Genomic DNA, 20542 nt, shown 5'->3' on the forward strand with positions numbered 1-20542 from the left:
ACCCCTCCAAACCGGACCACAGGGCTGTAAGCGCGTAATTCGAAATAGCATCTTTCCAGCCAATACATCGACGACTTTTATCCGCTCAGGAAAACGGACCAATGGAGCTTCGAGCTTTTACCGACGGCCAATCAGATCGCAGCAGCGGCCGTGGTGGGCGTATCCGTTTTCTGGCCAGTGAGCGCTCAGAGTTGATGTTTAAACTGTCCGCGCAGGGGTGGCTACGCGCTCGGGGGGAGGTGCTTAGTTGAAGTTGCATGCATGGTTGAGTCAGAGTTGTGTTTTAAACTACAACACTATTAGTTAACAGTCATCTAGTAGGCTAATCACTGAATCTGATTTTATTCATTTAGAGTCTAGTATTAAGTTTTAATTTCAGTTTACTGTGAAGCTTAATTGCTGTAAGCTGACTTCTCAGATCCCTCCTTGAAATGAAAGCGGGCGGTAAGTAACTAACTTACTTTAATCTCACTAAATGATCGATTTTCAGTTATCTAACCCTAAAAAGTGTAAAATAACATATTTCGTCGACAGTTATAAACATTCCTGTTTCTATTTCTTCATAATCAAAACTAAAGTTTATGAAATAACTACAAAAAATTTGACTTAACGTAAACGTATACCTGTTACTTACCCGTTAACCTTTATGTGATTGGAATACACTTTATTTAACCACATAGAAATATTATATTAAGCATAAAAATGTTGATTAAGTTGTTTTAGTAAATATTAATACACTATCTGCTAAACTGAGGTCCGTTATCCCCTGTCTCATGACTGGTTTATCAATCAGGAGGGAAAACTGTTTACCGGTCTCCAGCTGGTCTAAACTGCCATTGAAAAGCAACACAACTAATCGTTATTATATAAAATATGTGTTTTCTACTTATATCAATAACCTTTTAAAGCATTTTAAACAATCCAGACTCAAAAACATGTAAATAATCTCTCTTGGTGACCTGTATTTCGCAATGCAACGTCCCAGTGTACCTCCATCCTAGTACCATGGTAATATCATGATATTATTTGAAGTAACGTTAACGTTACATTGGTATTACATAAATATCATTGCTTATGGTTATAGTAATATATAGGCACCACAGTGTGTATCTAAGTACAGTGGTATAGTGAAAAATATAGTGATAATATGTATTGCCATATGTAATGTTACTTTGCTCAACATATAAACTTTTGCATTTATTAATATTTAATGGTCAATAGTGGGCAGATTGACCGATATATAGAAGAAATGCTATATAGGATGCTGATGAATATGAATAATTCTGTTGAAGAGACACAGTTATCGCAAAATGGCCAGTTAATCGGTAAGGCCAATAAAACAGTGATGAAAGACACATTTGCAAAATTGCAGCTTATGAAGATTTTTGGCCACATGCTGATTTGTAATTGAATTTCTTTATTGCATTCTGGATGCAGTGTGCTTGTGCTGACTGTGAATGTCTTCTCCAGGGCTCCACTGTGGATGTGCCAGATGTTTCCCTGTGCGTGTCCGGAGGCGGGTGCGAAAGCGTGCGCCTGCCGTCGTCCCGCTGCTGTCTCTTCCTGAAGAGCTGCTCCTGTGTGTCCTCCAGTGTCTCTCCGCTGAGGATCTCCTCGCCGTCAGAGCTGTCAGTCCAGCCGAACACAAGCATCTGACCTCATCAAGCTGCCATGACCAGACAGGGGTTTTCTAACAGTGCATGTCTTGTGATCCCGCAGGTTCATTCTCATCTCCGAGACGTTGTTGATGGTAACTCAAGCGTCTGGGCACGAGTGAGCTTCAAAGACCGATGGCCGGCCCCTGACACCGTTTGGTTGTTTGAGAGGTATGATACATTTTCACCAGTTTTTCCACCCTGTTTTCAGTTGTTTTTGAATGTGGATGAGGACCTTAAAAGTGATGATTCACATTCATTTGTGGACTGCTTTGTGTAATTGAATGTAAACGAGTGCATCAAAAGGGCCTCGTGTAGATAGATTCACTGTAGAAATAGTTTCATGTGAATCATTTTCAGGCATGGAAAACATTTTATTTATTTTTTCAAATCAAATGGTATTTCCAGGTTTTCCATTACTGTGGAAACTAGGGCGGCATGATTAATCAAAATAAAACCGGAATTACATTATAGCTTCGAGTGATCGAATCACAAAGACTGATTTAATTAAAGAAATATGTGCTGCGTGTTTCAAAAATGAGTTTATTTCTCTCAAAATAAAAGTTTGGTGGTTTAACGTGTATAGATAGATAGATATAGATTAGTATTGTTATTTTATAGTTGGACTGTAAAGTAAAATGATTAGAAAAGGTAAGTTTGTTTATATTGCACATTTTACACATAAAGGTAATCTTAAATGCTTAATATTTAAAAGGAATTAAAATAATCATAAAATAATCACAATAGACAATAGTATCCACACTATAACCATAAGCAATGATATTTATGTAATTCCAATGTAATGCACAAGAAATAAAAGTAGAGAATAAAGTGATTTTAAATTGTTATAAAATATATGTAAAAAACATGTATAATCTTTAAAAGATTATATATATGTATATATGTATGTATGTTTATAATTATATAATTTTTTTTACATTAATATAATTATTTGATAATAATGTAAAAAATAATAATAATTGCTTTTTTTGTTGTTGCTTTTTATTTTGAATGTCATTTTCTTGAATTTTTCTCATTAATTGTCCTCTCATATTCTCATTAAATGATATTTAGAGCTGCGGAGAAGGGGAACTTTGAAGCTGCTGTGAAACTAGGAATTGCGTATTTGTACAATGAAGGACGTAAGTTTGTGCTCTCATTCCCAGTGTTCCTCATGTCTCGATTGATTGATTTGATTGGTTGAGGGTGTGGTTTGAGTGGTTTAACTGTCAGTCTGTCTGATCAAGCTGTAATGATGTGTGAATGTGCTGCAGCTTCGCTCAGCGAGGAGGGCCGTGCCGATCTGTGCGGCCGCATGGCAGCGCGCTTCTTCAGTCTGGCCGAGAGCCTCCGGTCCCCACTCTCAGACCCCTTCATCTGGCTCTTCATCCGGCCGCCGTGGTCCACGTCTGGAGGCTGCTGTAAGGCCGTGGTGTACAACCGACTCCAGGCCGAGTGTGAGACCAACCTGGTGAGCAGCATTCATAGCCACTACACCTGCTCCACGACCAACGCTTCTGGTGTCTTTTATTAAGATATAACTTAAAGGCAGGGTAGGTAATACATGTATAAACAACTTTCTTCCAAATTTGTTTAAACTTTCTATATATATCAATGCATAATTAAAATGTAAGTACTCTGATAAAAAGAGTATAAAAATCGAGTGACTCTAGACCGTTTAATCTGTATTAAACACAGCTCATTATTTCCATTTCGGGACGAAACATAGGATTGGCTTGGGCGACTGTCACTCTCTCGCAACCATGGCAACCACCCTTTTGCCACACATGACCTGCCCACTTGCGCGCGCACGTTTGATTTGAGGAATTCAAGAGGCACGGATCCTAGGAATACCAAAACAATGGCAGAGAAACAGCAAGCAAAATTCACAGTACCAGCCTATACAGTTAGTGAAGGCAAACCAAGCAAAAAAAGGAAGACAGTAACAGTACAAGAAAAGGCAATGAACAAAAAGTCTTTGGATAAACAAAGAAATAAAACGCGAGTTAATATCGGCGTGGCTTTCCAGCGATGGCGAGAACTGAGGGAACTCAAGGGGCTCAAGTGACTCCTTGATGGCTTTATTTCTGCTGGACAGGTAAATCTTTCTTTTTGTATTTTGATCATACATATTTTTTTCATGGAGCATGTGTCATTAGCACACGTAGCTGCGTAATATAGCTAACATAACATTACTTAGCAAGCCGTAGTAGAGGCTTTGGAAGGAGCCCAGAAGGGAGGGGGTGGAGTGAATGGAAATAATGAGCTGTCTTTAAAACAGTCGTGAGAGGTCTACAGTCACTCGATTTTTATACTTTCTTTTTCAGAGTACTTACATTTTAATTATGTATTGATATATAAATAAAGTTTAAACAAATTTGGAAAAAAAGTTTTTTATACATTTTTTTTTTTTTTACCTACCCTGCCTTTAATCGAATTCAATGTCAAATGGCTATTCACATTTTAAAAGGGATATTTAATGAGACAAAATTTGGATGGGGATCTAAAACAGATTTTTATATATATATATATATATATTAGTGATGCACCGAAATGAAAATTCTGCGCCGAAACCGAAAATTTAGGATGCACTTGGCCGAAAACCGAAACTGAAGCCGAAAATGGCTTCTTTTAAAAACGTGTATATATATATTGCTTGGATTTAATGGATCTGAATTGAAAAATCACAATATAATAATCAAACTTTTATTAACAGTTACATAACAAAACATAAAATATTTTTTACAATAAATATAAATAAAAATTATTCTTCAAGTTTTATGTTCCATCAAATAAAATAGTTTTTAAAAAATTGTGCAAAAAAATCCACAATTTTGGAGATTTTTGCAGAACAAATGTTACATATTGCAACTTTGGTGTCCTCTCGTATAGGGCTGTCACTTTTGTGAAAAAAAAATCCTGTTCGATTTTTGAGACATAGGCAAAGTGTTCATTGAATCGTTAGTAAATTGCCTATATTTGGCATTGATCCGTTTTTCAACGCCAAATATAGGCAAATCCACCGACAACTAAACAGGCATTAGGGCAAACGTAAAGAAGGCGCTTGAGACGTGCACAAGTCAGCAATGTGGACTGCCATAACATCAATGAAAAACATTACTGAAGGCTACATTGATATTATGCACTAATAGGCTCTGTGTGTGTGTGTGTGTGTGTGTGTGTGTGTCAGAACCTGCAGTTGCTGTGTGACGCGCATTCGCTGCAAAGGCGTATAGTGATGAGCTGGACGCGCTCCGAGAGAAGGCCGTTAAAATCGATTCCCTGTTTTCGTTTTCGAAACTTGTGTTGGTTGGTCCGATCGATTGTGCAGCTTTTGTGACAAGCTTTTTTTGATTGTGACAGCCCTTTGACATGCTTAATCTTTGATAGGCAGACGCGTGATAACAGCTCGACCGTGAGTGAAACCCGCTTGCGCACGGATGGGAGGGGCAGGTGGCATTCATTTTCGGTTTACGTTTTCGGCTGTTTTTTTTTTATTTCGGCCCGAAACCGATAATGCCATTTCGGCCGAAAATTTTCGGCGGCCGAAATTTCGATGCACCCCTAATATATATATATATATATATATATATATATATATATATATATATATATATATATATATATATATATATATATATATATATACATACACACACACATACATACATACACACACACACACACAATAATACATAAAAGATTTTATGTTTGACTTTTATGATCTGATTATTTTAAACCTTGTGAAAGAATGATTAGTTTGCATGTAATTTATTTATTAATTGACTTCCCATTTTAAATAAGAATTGTTTTATATGCACATTTCTTATGTAACACAACTTTTCTGTTTACAAGAAGTGCTGTTCTTTTCAACATTTTTTTTTATTCATTAAATAATCCCGTAAAAACAATCATGGTTTTACGCATTGACAATAATACGAATGCTTATTAATAGTTGAACACCAATAATAAAAATGCTAAGAATTAAGCTTTGCATCAAAGGAATAAATTCAGCTTTAAAATACATTCAAATATCAGTTATTTCAAATAGCAGTATTTTACAATATTACTGTTTTTACAGTGGTTTGTGATTAAAGAAAATGCATAATCAGTGAACGTTAGAGATTTCAAAAAATAAAAATAAAATACAGACAAACATTTAAATGTTAATGTGTATATCTATTTAAATAAAAAACGCAATAATTAGTATATATTTTTCTTCCATATTGGATGATTTATTCATTTGATTTACACTTAAATTCATATCTTTTTATTAAAAAATGTAAGTGTATATTGATATATATATTTATCAAATATTTTGCCAATGTTGGGTAACCGTTTTCTACAAAACTAGAATAAAAAGTGCATAATCATTTTTGTTATATTTGCAGGATTTGTTAGCATCTCATTCTAAATATAGTAATATGTCTTTCTTGTGTGTCCAGGGCCTGAGAGGGCCGTTACTGTACTGTCTGGCTCGAGTCCTTCAGCTGTTTGACGTGAGTGTCCATTAAAACTGAGAAAAGAAGGAATCTCATTTGTAGCATCGCTGAATTGTCGAGATCCGTGAGATGCTCATGTTGGGTTTAAGTTGCTCGTCTGATGTTTTCTGTGAAGGGAAGCACTTCTTCTCTCGTCATAACCCCTCAGACTGAATCCATATCAAATGAGCGGTTGGTGACTCTGTGTGTTTGTCAGGATGAGGAGAAGCGTGGCGAGGCTGCGGTGATGCTGAAGGAGTCGGCGCGCTGCGGGAGTGTGCAGAGCTCGTATCTGCTGTGGGAAATGAACCGCGGGATGTCGGTAAGAGTTTCCTCAGGACTCGCTGATCATTGTTAGTCTGTTTCTCTGCTATGGCTGCTGATGGCTGGTGTGTGTTCTGTCTGCAGTCGGCTGATCCCGGCAGGTATCTGCAGTGCATGCGCACGCTCCGGGACTATGCTGCTAAAGGATGCTGGGAAGCTCAGGTGACTACACTATAAATGTGCATGGAAAATTAGTTTTTTTGATACACATTTTTAATCGTAATGTGCATGATGAATTTATTTATTTTTGCTGATATATATATATATATATATATATAATATAATATAATATAATATAATATAGTAAATTACATAGTAATGTGTATATATTATTTTCCCTTTTGGAGACCAGAATTATTTTTATTTTAAACATTCCATGTTCTTAATTTCACTTTCATTAAGAATGAAGGCAATTACTTTACTTATACTTAATGTATATATAAAAAAATAATAATAATATATATATATATATATATATATATGTATATAATATGTTTATATATAGATGTATGTCATTTGAGGATCAGATTTACTTTGCCTTTCTTTTCTTTTGCACTTTATGTTCGGCATATCATTATTATTGAGAATGAAAACAATTAATTGTTTTTTTTCAAATGCATAAAAATATTATGTAATAATGTAAAACATATTAAATGAAAAATATATTTTTATATAGTTATATATTATTATGCAAACGTATTAATATTGTGAGGCCCAGATTTAGTTTTAGACTTTGTTCAGCATTTCATTATCATTGAATAATGAAAACAGAATGAAAACAGTTACTTGATTTTATTTGAAATGTGTAAAATATTTTATATAGAAACATTATATAAGTTTTTACACACACTTTATTTATTGGCATGAATAAAGCCATGGTAGCATGATGTTGAACTATAAACAAAAATCTTGTTTTTGATGGCTCTGCCTTCAGTTTATTTTCATGTTTTGACCTTTGCTGTCTGAACGTGACGTCTGTGTTTGTGTGAAGTCATTACCGATCATCCGTCTCCATTATGCTTCCATTCTCACGATGCCTGTGCTCAGAGCGCGCTCATAATGGAAGTGCACGGCCTGGAAAGCTGCGTCATCGTTCCTGTCATCTCATCTGGAGCTTTTCTCAGCCATTGTTGACATTTATTTGTAATAATCAGCAGCTGTGCCAGATTGAATGCCGCTCTGACGTGTGTAAATAAGCATGTGTGGGGGCTTCAAATGAAGAGTGATGCTTTTTATTGCTATGGTCTGTACATTTGTGACGCCATACTGAACACATACATTTTGGTTTTCATGTTTGTCTAACTTGTCTGTTCTGCTCTCCCAGCTGGCATTTGCAAAGTCATGTGGAACCGCAAGTCCTCTGGGTCTGGAGCCGCGGGCCTGCGCTGAACTCATAGTCCAGTTCTTCCACTCCGGACCGTCACCCCTGAGATACCCCAAACACCTGCAGGGACAGGACATCACCACGAAGAGGTACAACATCAACGCTTCAGATGAGCTCCTGATTCAGCCTGCAGTTAATAGACATGGAAACCTGCAACTATGGGAGGATTTTGTTACCGACAGAATGTAGGCGTGTCGAGCGATGCGAGCCAAGTGAGAAAAAGTTGAGGATTGTTTAACTTTATGCAATTGAACGACAACCAATCCATATTTTTTTTTTACGCGGAAGTAAGACGAGATTTCTGATTCATTAGCTGCTATAGGGAAATAACGAGGAGAATAACAACGTGCTGTAAACAGCAAAACTGTTTGAACTACAAACCAGTGTGCTCATAATTAAGATAATACATTCAAAGTAATATGGTAAAAGACACCCGTTTTCAATATCAAGCAGCAAAATGAACTATTTTGTGCAGCTAAAAATAGCTGGAGGTGTATGAGACCAGAAGCTAGACCAATAGAATTGATAAAAATGTGTATATATATATATATATATATATATATATATATATACACACAAGAACGCTTTTTTTTTTGTATATATATGGACGTACACGATGCATGGGGATATTAATGATGTGGCGCCGCAGTCTTAGAGAAGCATTGTCCAAAACATTTAATATGACGAACCTGATTTGGCACTTAAAGGTCCCATGACATGGATTATTTCCTTTTCTTTAAATGCTTTTTAATGTTTCTTTAGGTGTACTTATATTGTTAGTATGATTTTTACATTTAAAATTTAGAAATACAAAGCATTTTTATATCCTGATATTAGCCCTCTGGCTTGAATGCTCTGTTTGAAGGGGCGTGTCTGCTGTGAGACTCCGAGTAAACGACAACTGTTGTGATTGGCTGACATCTTTGCATTCGAAATGCGTATTACATGTGGAACCCTCTCAAATACTACAGCTGTCGAGATTAACAAATCGTGGATTTGTTGATTATATAATTATTTTTTCGATCTTTTCCCATCACATGAAAGGCTGCAGTGATGAGCATTGAGTAGACAGAGTCTGTTTATCTCGTGAATGCAGTCATCTCGTCATTATTGCAACACGTTTTCTCTCACAAAATGCTTTCACCACAACTAACAGCAAACACATGAATACAGTAAGAGCTCCGTTGTGCAGCATAACAGCATCATTCGTTGTAACGGCAGTTTGGGAAAGTGTGCAGATAATATATACTTGCTATGTGTGACAGCTCCGAAAAAAGGGAGCGTTCTTTAATCGCTCTCTGTAGTTAAATCACAATTTAAATAACAGATTTGTTTCATGCTACTAAGAGAAACAACGTGAAGTTGATCGTTTAGTCACTGGCTTGATTCACTGATGCATAAACAGTATTAAACGATTTAGAAAGAAAGTCTGTGTGAACTTGAATAATTAGCTACACATCAGAAATCACTGATCACAGATCAGGCATTAATAAACACTGTTACTCACTGTTTGTGCCGGTGCTGTCGAATCCATATCATAAAAGTCTGTTTGTAAGCCTGTGCTGACATTGTGACTGAATTATATGTAAATATTTGTGCGGCAAAGCAGAGAAAGGGGAGGTAACAATTCTCCTTATAACGTCACAAAGAGGAGATTCCAGATCAGCCCGTTTGAGCTTCCGTTTTCTCAAAGGCAGAGAAAGATAGCAAAATCTCGATTTACACCGATTAAAATTTTTAGAAACTTGGGGACCACATACATGCTAGGGGAAGTCATATTAATGTTAAAAAACCTCAAAGTGAAATTTTCATGTCATAGGACCTTTAAAAATGAGCCACCGCGAGACGTATCATTTTAATTTAATTGTAATTGGCAATGGTAACTAATAATGTGACTTTGACCCAGTCATCTATTACAGACCCCCAAACTCCACACACCAGACAACAAGAAAGCTAAGGCTATAACCGTGAAGATAATGGAATCTGTATCTATTGTAGTGATCCACAGATGAGCTAAAACATCGCCTGCAGTTTCATATAAATGATCCACCCAGCCGAACCTATATTTTCTTCTGATTTAGATAACTACACCTGATCGTCACATTACAATTCTTCTAATTCTTAGTTTTGCATGATGATATGATGAACGGATGGTTCAGTTTTAACAGCAGATTCACTGACGTTAGAGCTGATGCACATCCACATCAACCAAACTAACACTACTAGCCAATCAGAATGTCATTATGAAATATGTTATATAAAGCTTGAAGCATCAGAACGGGCATCCGTATCGACCGATCAGCATCATATCAAGAAATCGGTACTCGTATCAGCTGCAAAAATCCTGATCGGAGCATCACTTGTGTGTGTGTGTATATATATATATATATATATATATATATATATATATATATATATATATATATATATATATATATATATATATATATATATATATATAATTGTCCCCCCCTGTTTTTTGGCAGGTATATTCTGGTGGACTGGCTGGTGGAGGTGACCACCATGAAGGACTTCTCCAGTCAGGTGCTGCACGTGACCATCGGCTGTGTGGACCGCTATCTGAGCCTGCGCTCTGTGCCCAAGGCCCAGCTGCAGCTGCTGGGCATCGCTTGCATGGTGATCAGCACACGGTGAGCCGCTATCACCACGCAGACGCTCTGTTCATGCTGTTTCTGTGCTCCGCTGAACTCTCTCTGACTCGTCTGACCCCTCAGATACATCAGCAAAGAGATCCTGACCATCCGCGAGGCCGTGTGGCTCACAGACAACACCTATCAGTACGAGGACCTGGTGCGCATGATGGGGGAGGTCATCTCCGTGCTGGACGGGAAGATACGGGTCAGTTACACACGCACGGAAACGCTTTCACACCAGCACAAAAACCTCATTCTAGGCTGCCGGCTCAGATTAACAAAGCCTTGCATCTGAAGTTCAGAGTTCAGTGCCAGAACTGAGAGAGCTGTGGACTTAAGAGCTCATTGGCCAATACAACGTTTATTCCTGAAGGCATTGCAATGCTTTTGAGGGAAAAAAAAATGTCAAGAGGAATGTTGAATATATATATATATATCATTCAATACTGACAAGCAGTCTAATTGAAATAGCTAGTATTTATAGTATTTTTTGTTTATATTTATTGTTTTGCCTAGTTAGAAAATATAAGTACGTAATATTGCCCAGAAATATCTGTAGTAAATTGTGTTTATTTCTGTCAAATATTTTGTATTTTCAAATAATTTACAGGAATATACAAATATTATGGAAGCTTTATTATAGGTATTATTTATGTATTGTTTTTATATAATAATAGAAATATATAACACAATTAAAATATGTATATCATTTGAAGATATTTTATGTAAATATAGAGTATATATTAATATTCATATTTTTTCTAATTAAAAATAATTTTATTTTTAGACTTTTATTTAGAGTGTAAAGTAGCATTTTAACATATAAAAAACAACTTGGAAACACTTGGCAATAAAGTCTTTTTTTTTCTTTACGTCTGATACTTATATTTACGTTTCCAATAACTGATATGTAGAACCAATGTTTTACGACTAATATCGCGTATAATAAAAAGTCTGAAAACCGTGTCGAGTTCCTGTTGAAAGCACAGCAGTGCAATGACAACTATGTCCCAGATGGTGCCATTTTATCTGTAAAACTGATATTTAAGAACTTATTACATGGAAGACAGATTATCAGTCTGTCTCTAATTAAAGATTCTCACAGATGTTTAAAGCCAGGCTTTCTGAGCCTTAAAAGAGTCAGTTTAATTTATATGAACCATTTAATGGTGCTTCTTATTAACATCTTAATGTGGTGTTTCAGACCCCCACAGTGCTGGATTATGGGGAGGTGCTTCAGTCTCTGCTTCCTGTGGAGCGGCACAGCTCTCACCTCTTCAGCTACATCTGTGAACTCTCTCTGCTCTGCTCGCCCCTCACCGTCCCGGGACCGGCCCGACTCGCCAGCGCCGTCCTGCTTCTCACCCGAGCGCTGCACAACTACGGTACCGCCCCCGTCCCACCGAACACATGAAGCATTAGGGATGGGACGATTCACTCAACTCACGATTCGATTCACAATTTACAAAACCTGAAAAGACGCTCTGTGTCTAGCAGAAAAAGACCCTTGTGGTGCTGTTTTAAAAAGCGCTCAGGACTTTTTTTGAAAATATTATTTACTCCATAGGATTATGATGTAAAACAGACTCTGACCTCCTCAGAAAAGACGCCAAGTGTGAACATAGCCTAAGGCTTTGCCTGTGCTCTTTCCATTTAAAATTAGAGGCAACCACTGCATTTTAATCATCACCCAAACAGATGCAGCAAACATGCATCATGAGCATTTTTCAATCTAAATTTGACTGTATATTTTCAAAACTTGAAGCAATAACAGAATGGTCTGACTTTAGTTTTGATAACTATACATAAAACTAGTGCTGTCAAACCACTAATTGTGATTAATCGCATTTGTTTACATAATATATGTGTGTGTGCTGTGTATATTTATTATGGGCTTATAAATGTATACATTTCTGAAAAATGTTGTTTATATATATATATTTGGAATATAAATTATATAAATTCATGAAAGTGTGTGCGTGTGTATGTATATGTATGTATGTATGTATATATATATATATATATATAAAATATACACACACACACACATATTATGCAACCTAAATTTTTCTTTAAAATTAGAGATTAATTGTTTTAAGAGCACTACATAAAATATTTCTGAATGAAATGCAGACAAGCTGAATGAGATGCAACTTCACTCTCTGCCAGCAGGTGGCGCTTCGAACACTAATGATGTAGTGTGTCCTGGGTTACTGCTGTAAACAAAAGAGAGCTGTGCTTATAAACACTACTTTAATATGCATTGTTCAGAGTCAGGATGAAAAGAAAAGAGCACGTAAACTTCTCTAAAGACGGTCGGTTCCCCTCAGTCACGTATTTAAATGGCGGTTCCTCGTTACATCCCTATGAAGCAGTCCACAAGCCTCATTGAGACTTTCTAACGTGTGTGTGTGTCCCAACAGTTCCCGTGTGGCCCGTCCAGCTGGAGGAAAACACAGGACTCTCCAAACACGACCTGGTCTCCTGCGCGTTACTGCTCTACGTCAAGTGGTGAGTGTCTGCGTCAATCCTTATCCATCGGATTCATTCACACAGAGGCTTTTGTTAAACTGAGCCTGAGAGAAGCAGTCTTTTCACAGTGTTTCTATGGAGGCAGTGATTCTAAAGCGGCTGCTTTAGCGCTCCTCTGGGTTTGAGAAGACGCACTCTTGTAGCTGTAGAGAGATTAAACTTCAGTCCTGCAGAGTCTTGACAAGATGCACACATCGGCCTTGCTTTCTTCTCTGAAGAGGAACCTTATACGTGGATGATTTGAAACCGTGTTCTGTAGCATGTGATGAACTGTTATTATTATTTATTTTTAGATCGTTATAATGTTTCCTATCGTCAATATTTGTAGTTTTTTATTTTAGATTATTTGTTATGATATTTGCTGTTAAACTAAACCTTAAACCGCTTTAAAAAAAAAAAAATCGCTACTTGGTGAAAACGCTAACTGAAATAAAATCAAAATCAACCTATTTAATTAGTTTAGGTTAAGTTGAAATACTAAAGTAACTAATGCTAATAAATGCTATATAAACACACTTTAAAAAGCACAAACTAATTAAAAAGACAAGCATTGCTGAACATTTAAATAAAATTAAAGTTAAAGCTAAAATATGAATATATGAAAATGTATTAATATATGAAATTTCAGACCTAAATTAATAATACAACTGATATAACAACATTAATAAACAACAAGATTATGATGATAAATTGTAATTAATAACAAATTTAACCAACCATTTGAAAACATTATTATAATAAACAAAAAATCTAATATAAACTTTATAATATTTGTTATCATAATTTGTATATTATGTTTTTTGTATCAATTATTAGTTATAATATTTATCATTATTATATTTTTATTTCTAATAAAATTGTTGTTTGCTTGTATCAACAATATTAACAGAAAATATCATTCAAAGTATGAAAGTAACATGTCAATTATTTTAAAATAACACTGATTCTAATTTCTTTATTATTTAATGTGTTTTATATTAGTTATACAATATGTTAGTAAAGTGATTCTGAATTACTATTTCATTTATTTTTGGAGCGGCGTTTTCTGGTACGTTGTGTTTCAGGCACTGGCTCTTATATGTAGCTCTGAGGATGTCTTCAGATCTCTCAGGCTGAGGAGAGTTACAGCGCTTTCTCTCGGACTGATCTCTGAGATAATGAGTCGGTGTCCCACTGATTTCGAGCTCAGTGGGGTCCCGAGGCGTGCGGAGCGGGTTCATGTGGTTTGGTTGAGATTGAGTTATCTGCTGGAGATAAATGCAGAGCAGTCGAGCGAGTTTTGATCTGCCCTCTGCAGTCTTAATATAACACTTCTGTTTCAGGTTCAGCTGTGACTCACCTCCTGGCACCAAACTTTTACTCTTCTGTTTTCTAAAAAAAAAAATGCCTCCAAGTTACATAAAGTGCATGAAATCTCCATAATTTAACATTTATAGAACTGTGAATGTGAAAGTCAATTTTTCAGAATAATAATAATAATATAATAGGATAAGTTTTTTATGATTTGAGTATGATTTTTAAGATCTAAATCAATTACAAATATAACTAGGGTAATATAACATTTATATGATACTTATTATAAATTATAATGGTTATAAACTGTAACTGCTAAAAAAAAATCCAATAATTCAATAAACGATGATAAATATTCTAATATTTGCTAATGTTGTTTTTGTATTAACATTTTTGTGATCAGTATAATTAATTCAATGTGTTTTTGTATCAGTTGTAGTTGTAATATAAGTAATAAAACGTATTACTATAGTTATATTAGTTATAATATTTATAATTACTAGTTATATTTTTGAATATATTGTTGTTTGTGTGTTATATTAGTTATATATTGTTTATTACCATCATTATGAAGTTTATATATTTAAAATATGTTATATATACATTGTTTTAATATTGAAATATTCACAATATTTATTATTAATTATAATTATTATTTTTTAGTTTTAATATTAGAATGTTAGTAATATTTTTAATTATACTATAAATACACACCACACACAGACACATTTATCTATCTATCTATCTATCCATCTATCTATCCATCTATCTATCCATCTATCCATCTATCCATCTATCTATCTATCTATCTATCTATCTATCTATCTATCTATGTATGTACACCCACACACATTTTATTTTAGAATATTTGTAATCCATTATTAGTTCATACATTTTTAGATTTATTTTAATGTTGTTATGATTAGTTTAATATTACTCTTTTCAAAAGTTAGTTATAATTTTATTTTTAGTATAAATATATAGTTTGTGGTTTTATATTATTAATTATAATTTGTCGTGATTTAAGTTTTATATAAAATTATCATAATTATTATTTACGGAGTAAATGTTTTGGTTTCATGGGGTCTTTAAAGCCTCTTTCTTGCACACTGTAGTAATTTAGTTTTGATTTCTAAGAATCCTTTGTAAGTCAAAGTATTAGTGTCTCTGCTTTGACAAGTTCACCAGCGGCTGATAACTGTCCTTCAGTCGAGACTCGAGACCAACATTTAGCAAAACCTTTATTGTTGCTTCACATTCTGTGGGCTGCATCTTTATAGCGTCACAGCTGATGCAAAAATCAAAAGCTTTCAATCAAATCTTAAACCTGATCTTTAATCTCACTGACGCGACTCTTTCTCTCCACGCACAGTTTCGGTCAGGATGTGCCCAAAGACTACAGACACGAGTCTCTGACCGGAGTCAGGCAGAGGTTTGAGGACGACTCGTATCATCAGATCAGCAGAGACACAGTGAGTGTGCTCGTCTCCTCTCAGAGTCCTCTGTAGTTCATCTGGTGAAGTGTGTGTGTGACGTGAAGTGTGTGTCTGTGGCAGGTGATGGGCTTTAAGGAGCTCTGTCAGGTGCTGGAGGTCCCAGAGGTGGAGCCGCAGGTGGAGGCGCCCAGCGCTAGCAGTCAGCTAGCAGAGATGCACACCTTCCTGTCCTCTCCCACCAGCAACAGCAAGAGGTGTGAACTCACGTTACGTGCATGGGCCGAAATCCTGTCTAGAGATGCAGGATCATGTTAATCTTTCAACCCTGACTTTTTACATTTCTTTTTATGTGTAGCTTATAGTGAGTATCTTGTGAGCGCAACATTTCTACATGAACACCAAGACATTTTGAAATATATATTTATTATAGTATACAAGTGTATATAATATATAAGGTTTATTAATTAATTAACCTGCATCAATATTTTTGTTTTGTATATTTGAAGTTAATGTTTAAGTTATTTTTTTTTTTTAAATTAGGCTGTTGTCATTTAAAGCATTTGAAATGAAAGTTTAAGTGTGAATACTGTTAATAAATGAAACCATAAATGTAGAAGATTAGCCATCATACATCTTAGTATTAAAAAAAGTTCCAGAATCTTCCAGATTTGTCTGCCAAAATATATATTTCAATGCATCTCTAATACTGAGGTTTTTTCTGCATCCTTAAAATGATGTTTTGGGAGAAAAAAAAGGTGATGATTGGAATGCATTGATTTTTTAAAAATTGTTTTTGTTGATCAGGAGGCGTGAGGACAGCATGCAGGAGCACCGGGGCAGCTTCCTGGCCACGCCCACAGCCGAACTGTCCACTCAGGAGGAGACGCTGCTGGGAGACATCCTGGACTGGAGCCTGGACACTTCCTGCTCCGGCTACGAGGGCGACCGGGAGAGCGAGGGCGAGAAAGACGGAGAAAGTGAGTGGGGGAAATCATATTCTGAATCATCTTACATAAAAACAATAAGCAATTGTTATTGATGCATGAGTCACATTAGTGTCACGACATCTTGAGTTCATCAACTTGAGATTCATATTGCATGGATTCTGAGCAACCACTTCAGTTTTAGTTCTATTTTTATAGAATATATGTAAAAATATAGATATGCATTATATAATTTTTCATGCAAGGCGAGTTTATTTATATAGCATGTTTCATACACAATGGTAATTCAAAGTGCTTTACATAAAAGGAGTTAAAATAATCAATAAATAATCACAACAATAAAAGCAAGGGATTACTTTTTTGAAATGATTTAAAAATAGAAAATGATGACACATAAGATACAGTGCAATCAGTTTGGATGTAGCTCAGTGCTCATTCAGTTAATAGCACTAGCTCACCCAGAAACTACCCTCATGTCATTCCAATCCTATATTTCCTTTACTCTGTGGAACACGTTTTTCCCCAATGAAAATAGTTAGTTAAACAAATAAAAAATTATTTATTAAAAAAATATTTTTCAATTAATTTTGATTCCTTAAATTATTTATTAAAATAATCTATTTATCAGAATTATTAAAGTTTTAATTATTGAAATTCTTAAGTAATTTGATGTTAACTTAATACTTTTTATTAAAACAGTTGTATTCGTTGAAAAAAAAAAACGTTTCAATCATTGTTAAATTAACTGCAAAACAAATGACTTTAATAAAAATAATTAGAATGGAAACTTATCATTTAATTAATTTAATAACATTGTTAATATTTCATTCACTGAAAAATATTTTTACAATTTATTACAATTGATTATTTCCCATTTAAATTAGCGATAAATAAAATCAAAATCATTCAAATGTGTTACTAATTTATATTACCATTTCATTTGTTATATTTGAAATAATTTTAATTGTATTATTAAAATTCTCACCTTCAAGAAAGTGTTTAAAAATGTGTTCATTATTATCAAATGACCGTTAAATCAGTGTCTGTTCCTCGCACAAAGCTCAACTTCAGAAGACTTGAAATAAAGCACAAAGCTTGCATGGGTAACTTATACTGTTTTGTAAAATATTACAGAATCTTGTTAAAGCTCAGACTTCTCTTTTTTAAATGATAATATTACATATATTTTTTTGCTTTATTTTGTGCATGATGTGCGAACAGAAAATACTAAAATGTGAGCAAAAGTAAATAATGTAAATCTTTGTGGCTATTTCTTTTATGTTTCATGACATTTTAATTGTCTAAGAGCCTCTTCAGTCTCACTCATTAAAGTTTGTAAAAGGCCGTTTGATGAGTAACCAAATGTCTTTCTGCCAAAGTATCAGCTATGGAGGTGCAGATGGAGCCGGCGGTCGAGTGCGCTGACAGACAGATGCATTGTTGTGCTCTCTCCAGCGATGACGACAGCCTTTGTGAAGAGCCCACCGAGGAGGAGGCGATGGGTGGGAGCAACAGACCCTGGACATGCCACCTGTCCTCCTCCTCGAGCACCTACTGCACAGAGCGCCTCAGCTCGGGCTACTCGTCCATCCAAAGTGTTCCCAGTCCCCCCGTCTCTTCCTCTGTGGTCTCTCCCAAAAATCCCGCCGGTTTCTGTCTCCTACTGCCGCCTGCGCAAAGGACTCGCCGACAGGTGAAGAGGAAAAACACTGCAGCACACAGCGGAGGAGAGGCGGAGCGCGACGAAGATGCAGCCAACGTGGCCTTTCTTAGCCTCTGATTGATTGACAGGAAGCTGTCATCACTTAACGCATCACTTCCTGACCGCCCACCAGGAGCACGTTGGTTCACTGGTGCCGACGGTGTTTATCTCAGAGCAGCAAGAGTGAGATAAAGGGCCTGAAATGTCAATTTCTGAGCTTTAAATACGATTAGAAAAACATAGGTCAAGTTTTTTCCTTCCCATAATGCAGTTCACTTCGGCTCCCGATGGCGGGAGTGCCTTCACCCGACTCTTGCTGTTGACAAGCAACGGGATTAATGCCTCAAATGTGTTAAAATCACTGGAACTGTCCCTGTTTCTGAAGTCTTGTGTACGTTGTTACATCTTTGAATTTAAAAAGCATACTGTTTACATAAATGGACTTAAAGTTTATCAAATATGTCTTTTACGAAGTTACATGCAGCTACGGAGAAAACCCACTCAGTCCATGAAGTTTCATGTTGACAAATGCACTGTGTGAACAAAACTGGTTCATTTACGTGGATGTTTCTCATCGCGTATTTTGATTATTTATCAATAATCAAATTATTGGACTGAACGACTCCAGTGTTTTTATATTTGCGTATTCGTTTGCGTTCGTCACACAAATCTTCTGCCAAAGTTCTCGCATTAACTATTTTCATACTGTTTTTCTGCTTGATACCACTGAAGGTTTGACCTGTGAAACCTATGGAAGCTTGTTTCCGACACGGAGTAAAAAACTGATGCTTTATTTCCTTCTCACAATTCTGACTTTTTTCCCCCTTTACATCTCGCAGTTCTGACTTTTTCCCAGAATTATTTGAAAGTAATTTTAAAGTATTTTAAACCTTTTAGAAAGTCAAAATTGAGCTAAATTGTTTTTCTCAGAATTGTACTTTATAACTCACAATTGTGAGTTTATATGAAGAACGATTTAAATTTTTCTAATCGGTTCTAAATCAGAACTGCACGATGTAAACTTGCAATTGTGAGAAAAGGGCAGAGAGATAGATTCGCAATTGTAAATTTGCGAAGGAAATTTTAAAACACAATTTTAAGCTTATCACTCAATTCTGATAAGAGAAGTCAGAAAAGTGCAAGAAAAGTCTGAATTGTGAGCTATAAATTTGCAATTTGTAAAATAAATTTGCTATAAATTAGCAAAAATAAGTGTACAGTTGTGTGGGGAAAAAAAAAAGTTGTACGAAAAATATATAAATTTGCAATCTTAAATCTCGCAATTCGGAGAAAAAAGAATAGCACGAACAGTGGTGTAAAAAGTGCAAAACAATTGATCTTGTGGTGGAAATAAGCTTGCATAGAAAACTGTAAACGTACAGTAAAGCTGTATCAATTTTTTCACATACTTTTACGACAGATCCAATGCAACAGCCGATGAATGTGATCGATTTACATGCTTTTTCATAATGACCTCGAGAGATTCCTGAGCACTTTTTATGACCTAATGCTGAAAACCGAAATGATGCTTTGTAACGAGTCACCAATGTTTTACCTTTATATATGCTTGAACAATCAACCGTACATATATATATATATATATATATATATATATATATATATATATATATATATATATATATATATATATATATATATATATATATATATATATATATATATATATATATATATAATATATTTGTGAGTGTTCGACTGTGTTCATCTGTTTGAGGTTATGACACTAAAAGCATTGTTATTATTTTTGTGCAGGTCTTGTTGGTACTGTATGTTAAACATCACTAAGGATTACAACTGTAAATAATTCATTCTTGTGTATAAGTGTAAATATATAAATGTATGAAGCTGTGAAAGGCCATGTGAACTTGAAAACAGACGTGTTTGTTATATTCTGAAAACCACAATAAAACAATGCAGTAGTATGTTTGCATGCCTGCAGTGTTTCTCTTGCATACTGATGGGAACTTGTGGTTTGCAACCATTTCATGTTTATCACTGCATGTTCTACACCCACTTTGATTTAGTATCTCTACAGATCACGCTGTTACTGTGGTTTGGTGACCTCGTGAACATGCTGCTGGTCAAACAGTTGCTAAACTGAGGCTTCATTAAAAGA

The 20542-nt window shown here is 35.3% G+C and overlaps 1 protein-coding gene across 1 annotated transcript; it reads left to right on the top strand.

Annotated features, from left to right (window-relative positions):
• The first annotated feature begins 246 nt into the window (after positions 1-246).
• On the top strand, positions 247-19260 carry ccnf (cyclin F). The gene is made up of 17 exons (XM_059561711.1): positions 247-444; positions 1471-1628; positions 1720-1826; positions 2730-2797; positions 2930-3126; positions 6101-6154; positions 6354-6458; positions 6545-6622; positions 7785-7933; positions 10331-10495; positions 10580-10703; positions 11703-11883; positions 12922-13009; positions 15696-15795; positions 15880-16013; positions 16564-16736; positions 18083-19260. Exons 1-17 carry the CDS (start codon positions 432-434, stop codon positions 18481-18483), a joined length of 2295 nt encoding a protein of 764 aa, XP_059417694.1. The 5' UTR covers positions 247-431; the 3' UTR covers positions 18484-19260.
• The last annotated feature ends 1282 nt before the right edge of the window (positions 19261-20542 follow it).

The sequence above is a fragment of the Carassius carassius genome, chromosome 1 (assembly GCF_963082965.1).
Source record: "Carassius carassius chromosome 1, fCarCar2.1, whole genome shotgun sequence".
Lineage (NCBI taxonomy): Eukaryota > Metazoa > Chordata > Actinopteri > Cypriniformes > Cyprinidae > Carassius > Carassius carassius.

Bases quoted from the DNA above. Each gene is read 5' to 3' on its own strand.
- ccnf (XM_059561711.1), top strand. The intron at 7,934-10,330 runs GTACAACATCAA...GTTTTTTGGCAG, and splicing joins CAGGACATCACCACGAAGAG to GTATATTCTGGTGGACTGGC. The intron at 16,014-16,563 runs GTGTGAACTCAC...TTTGTTGATCAG, and splicing joins CCCACCAGCAACAGCAAGAG to GAGGCGTGAGGACAGCATGC.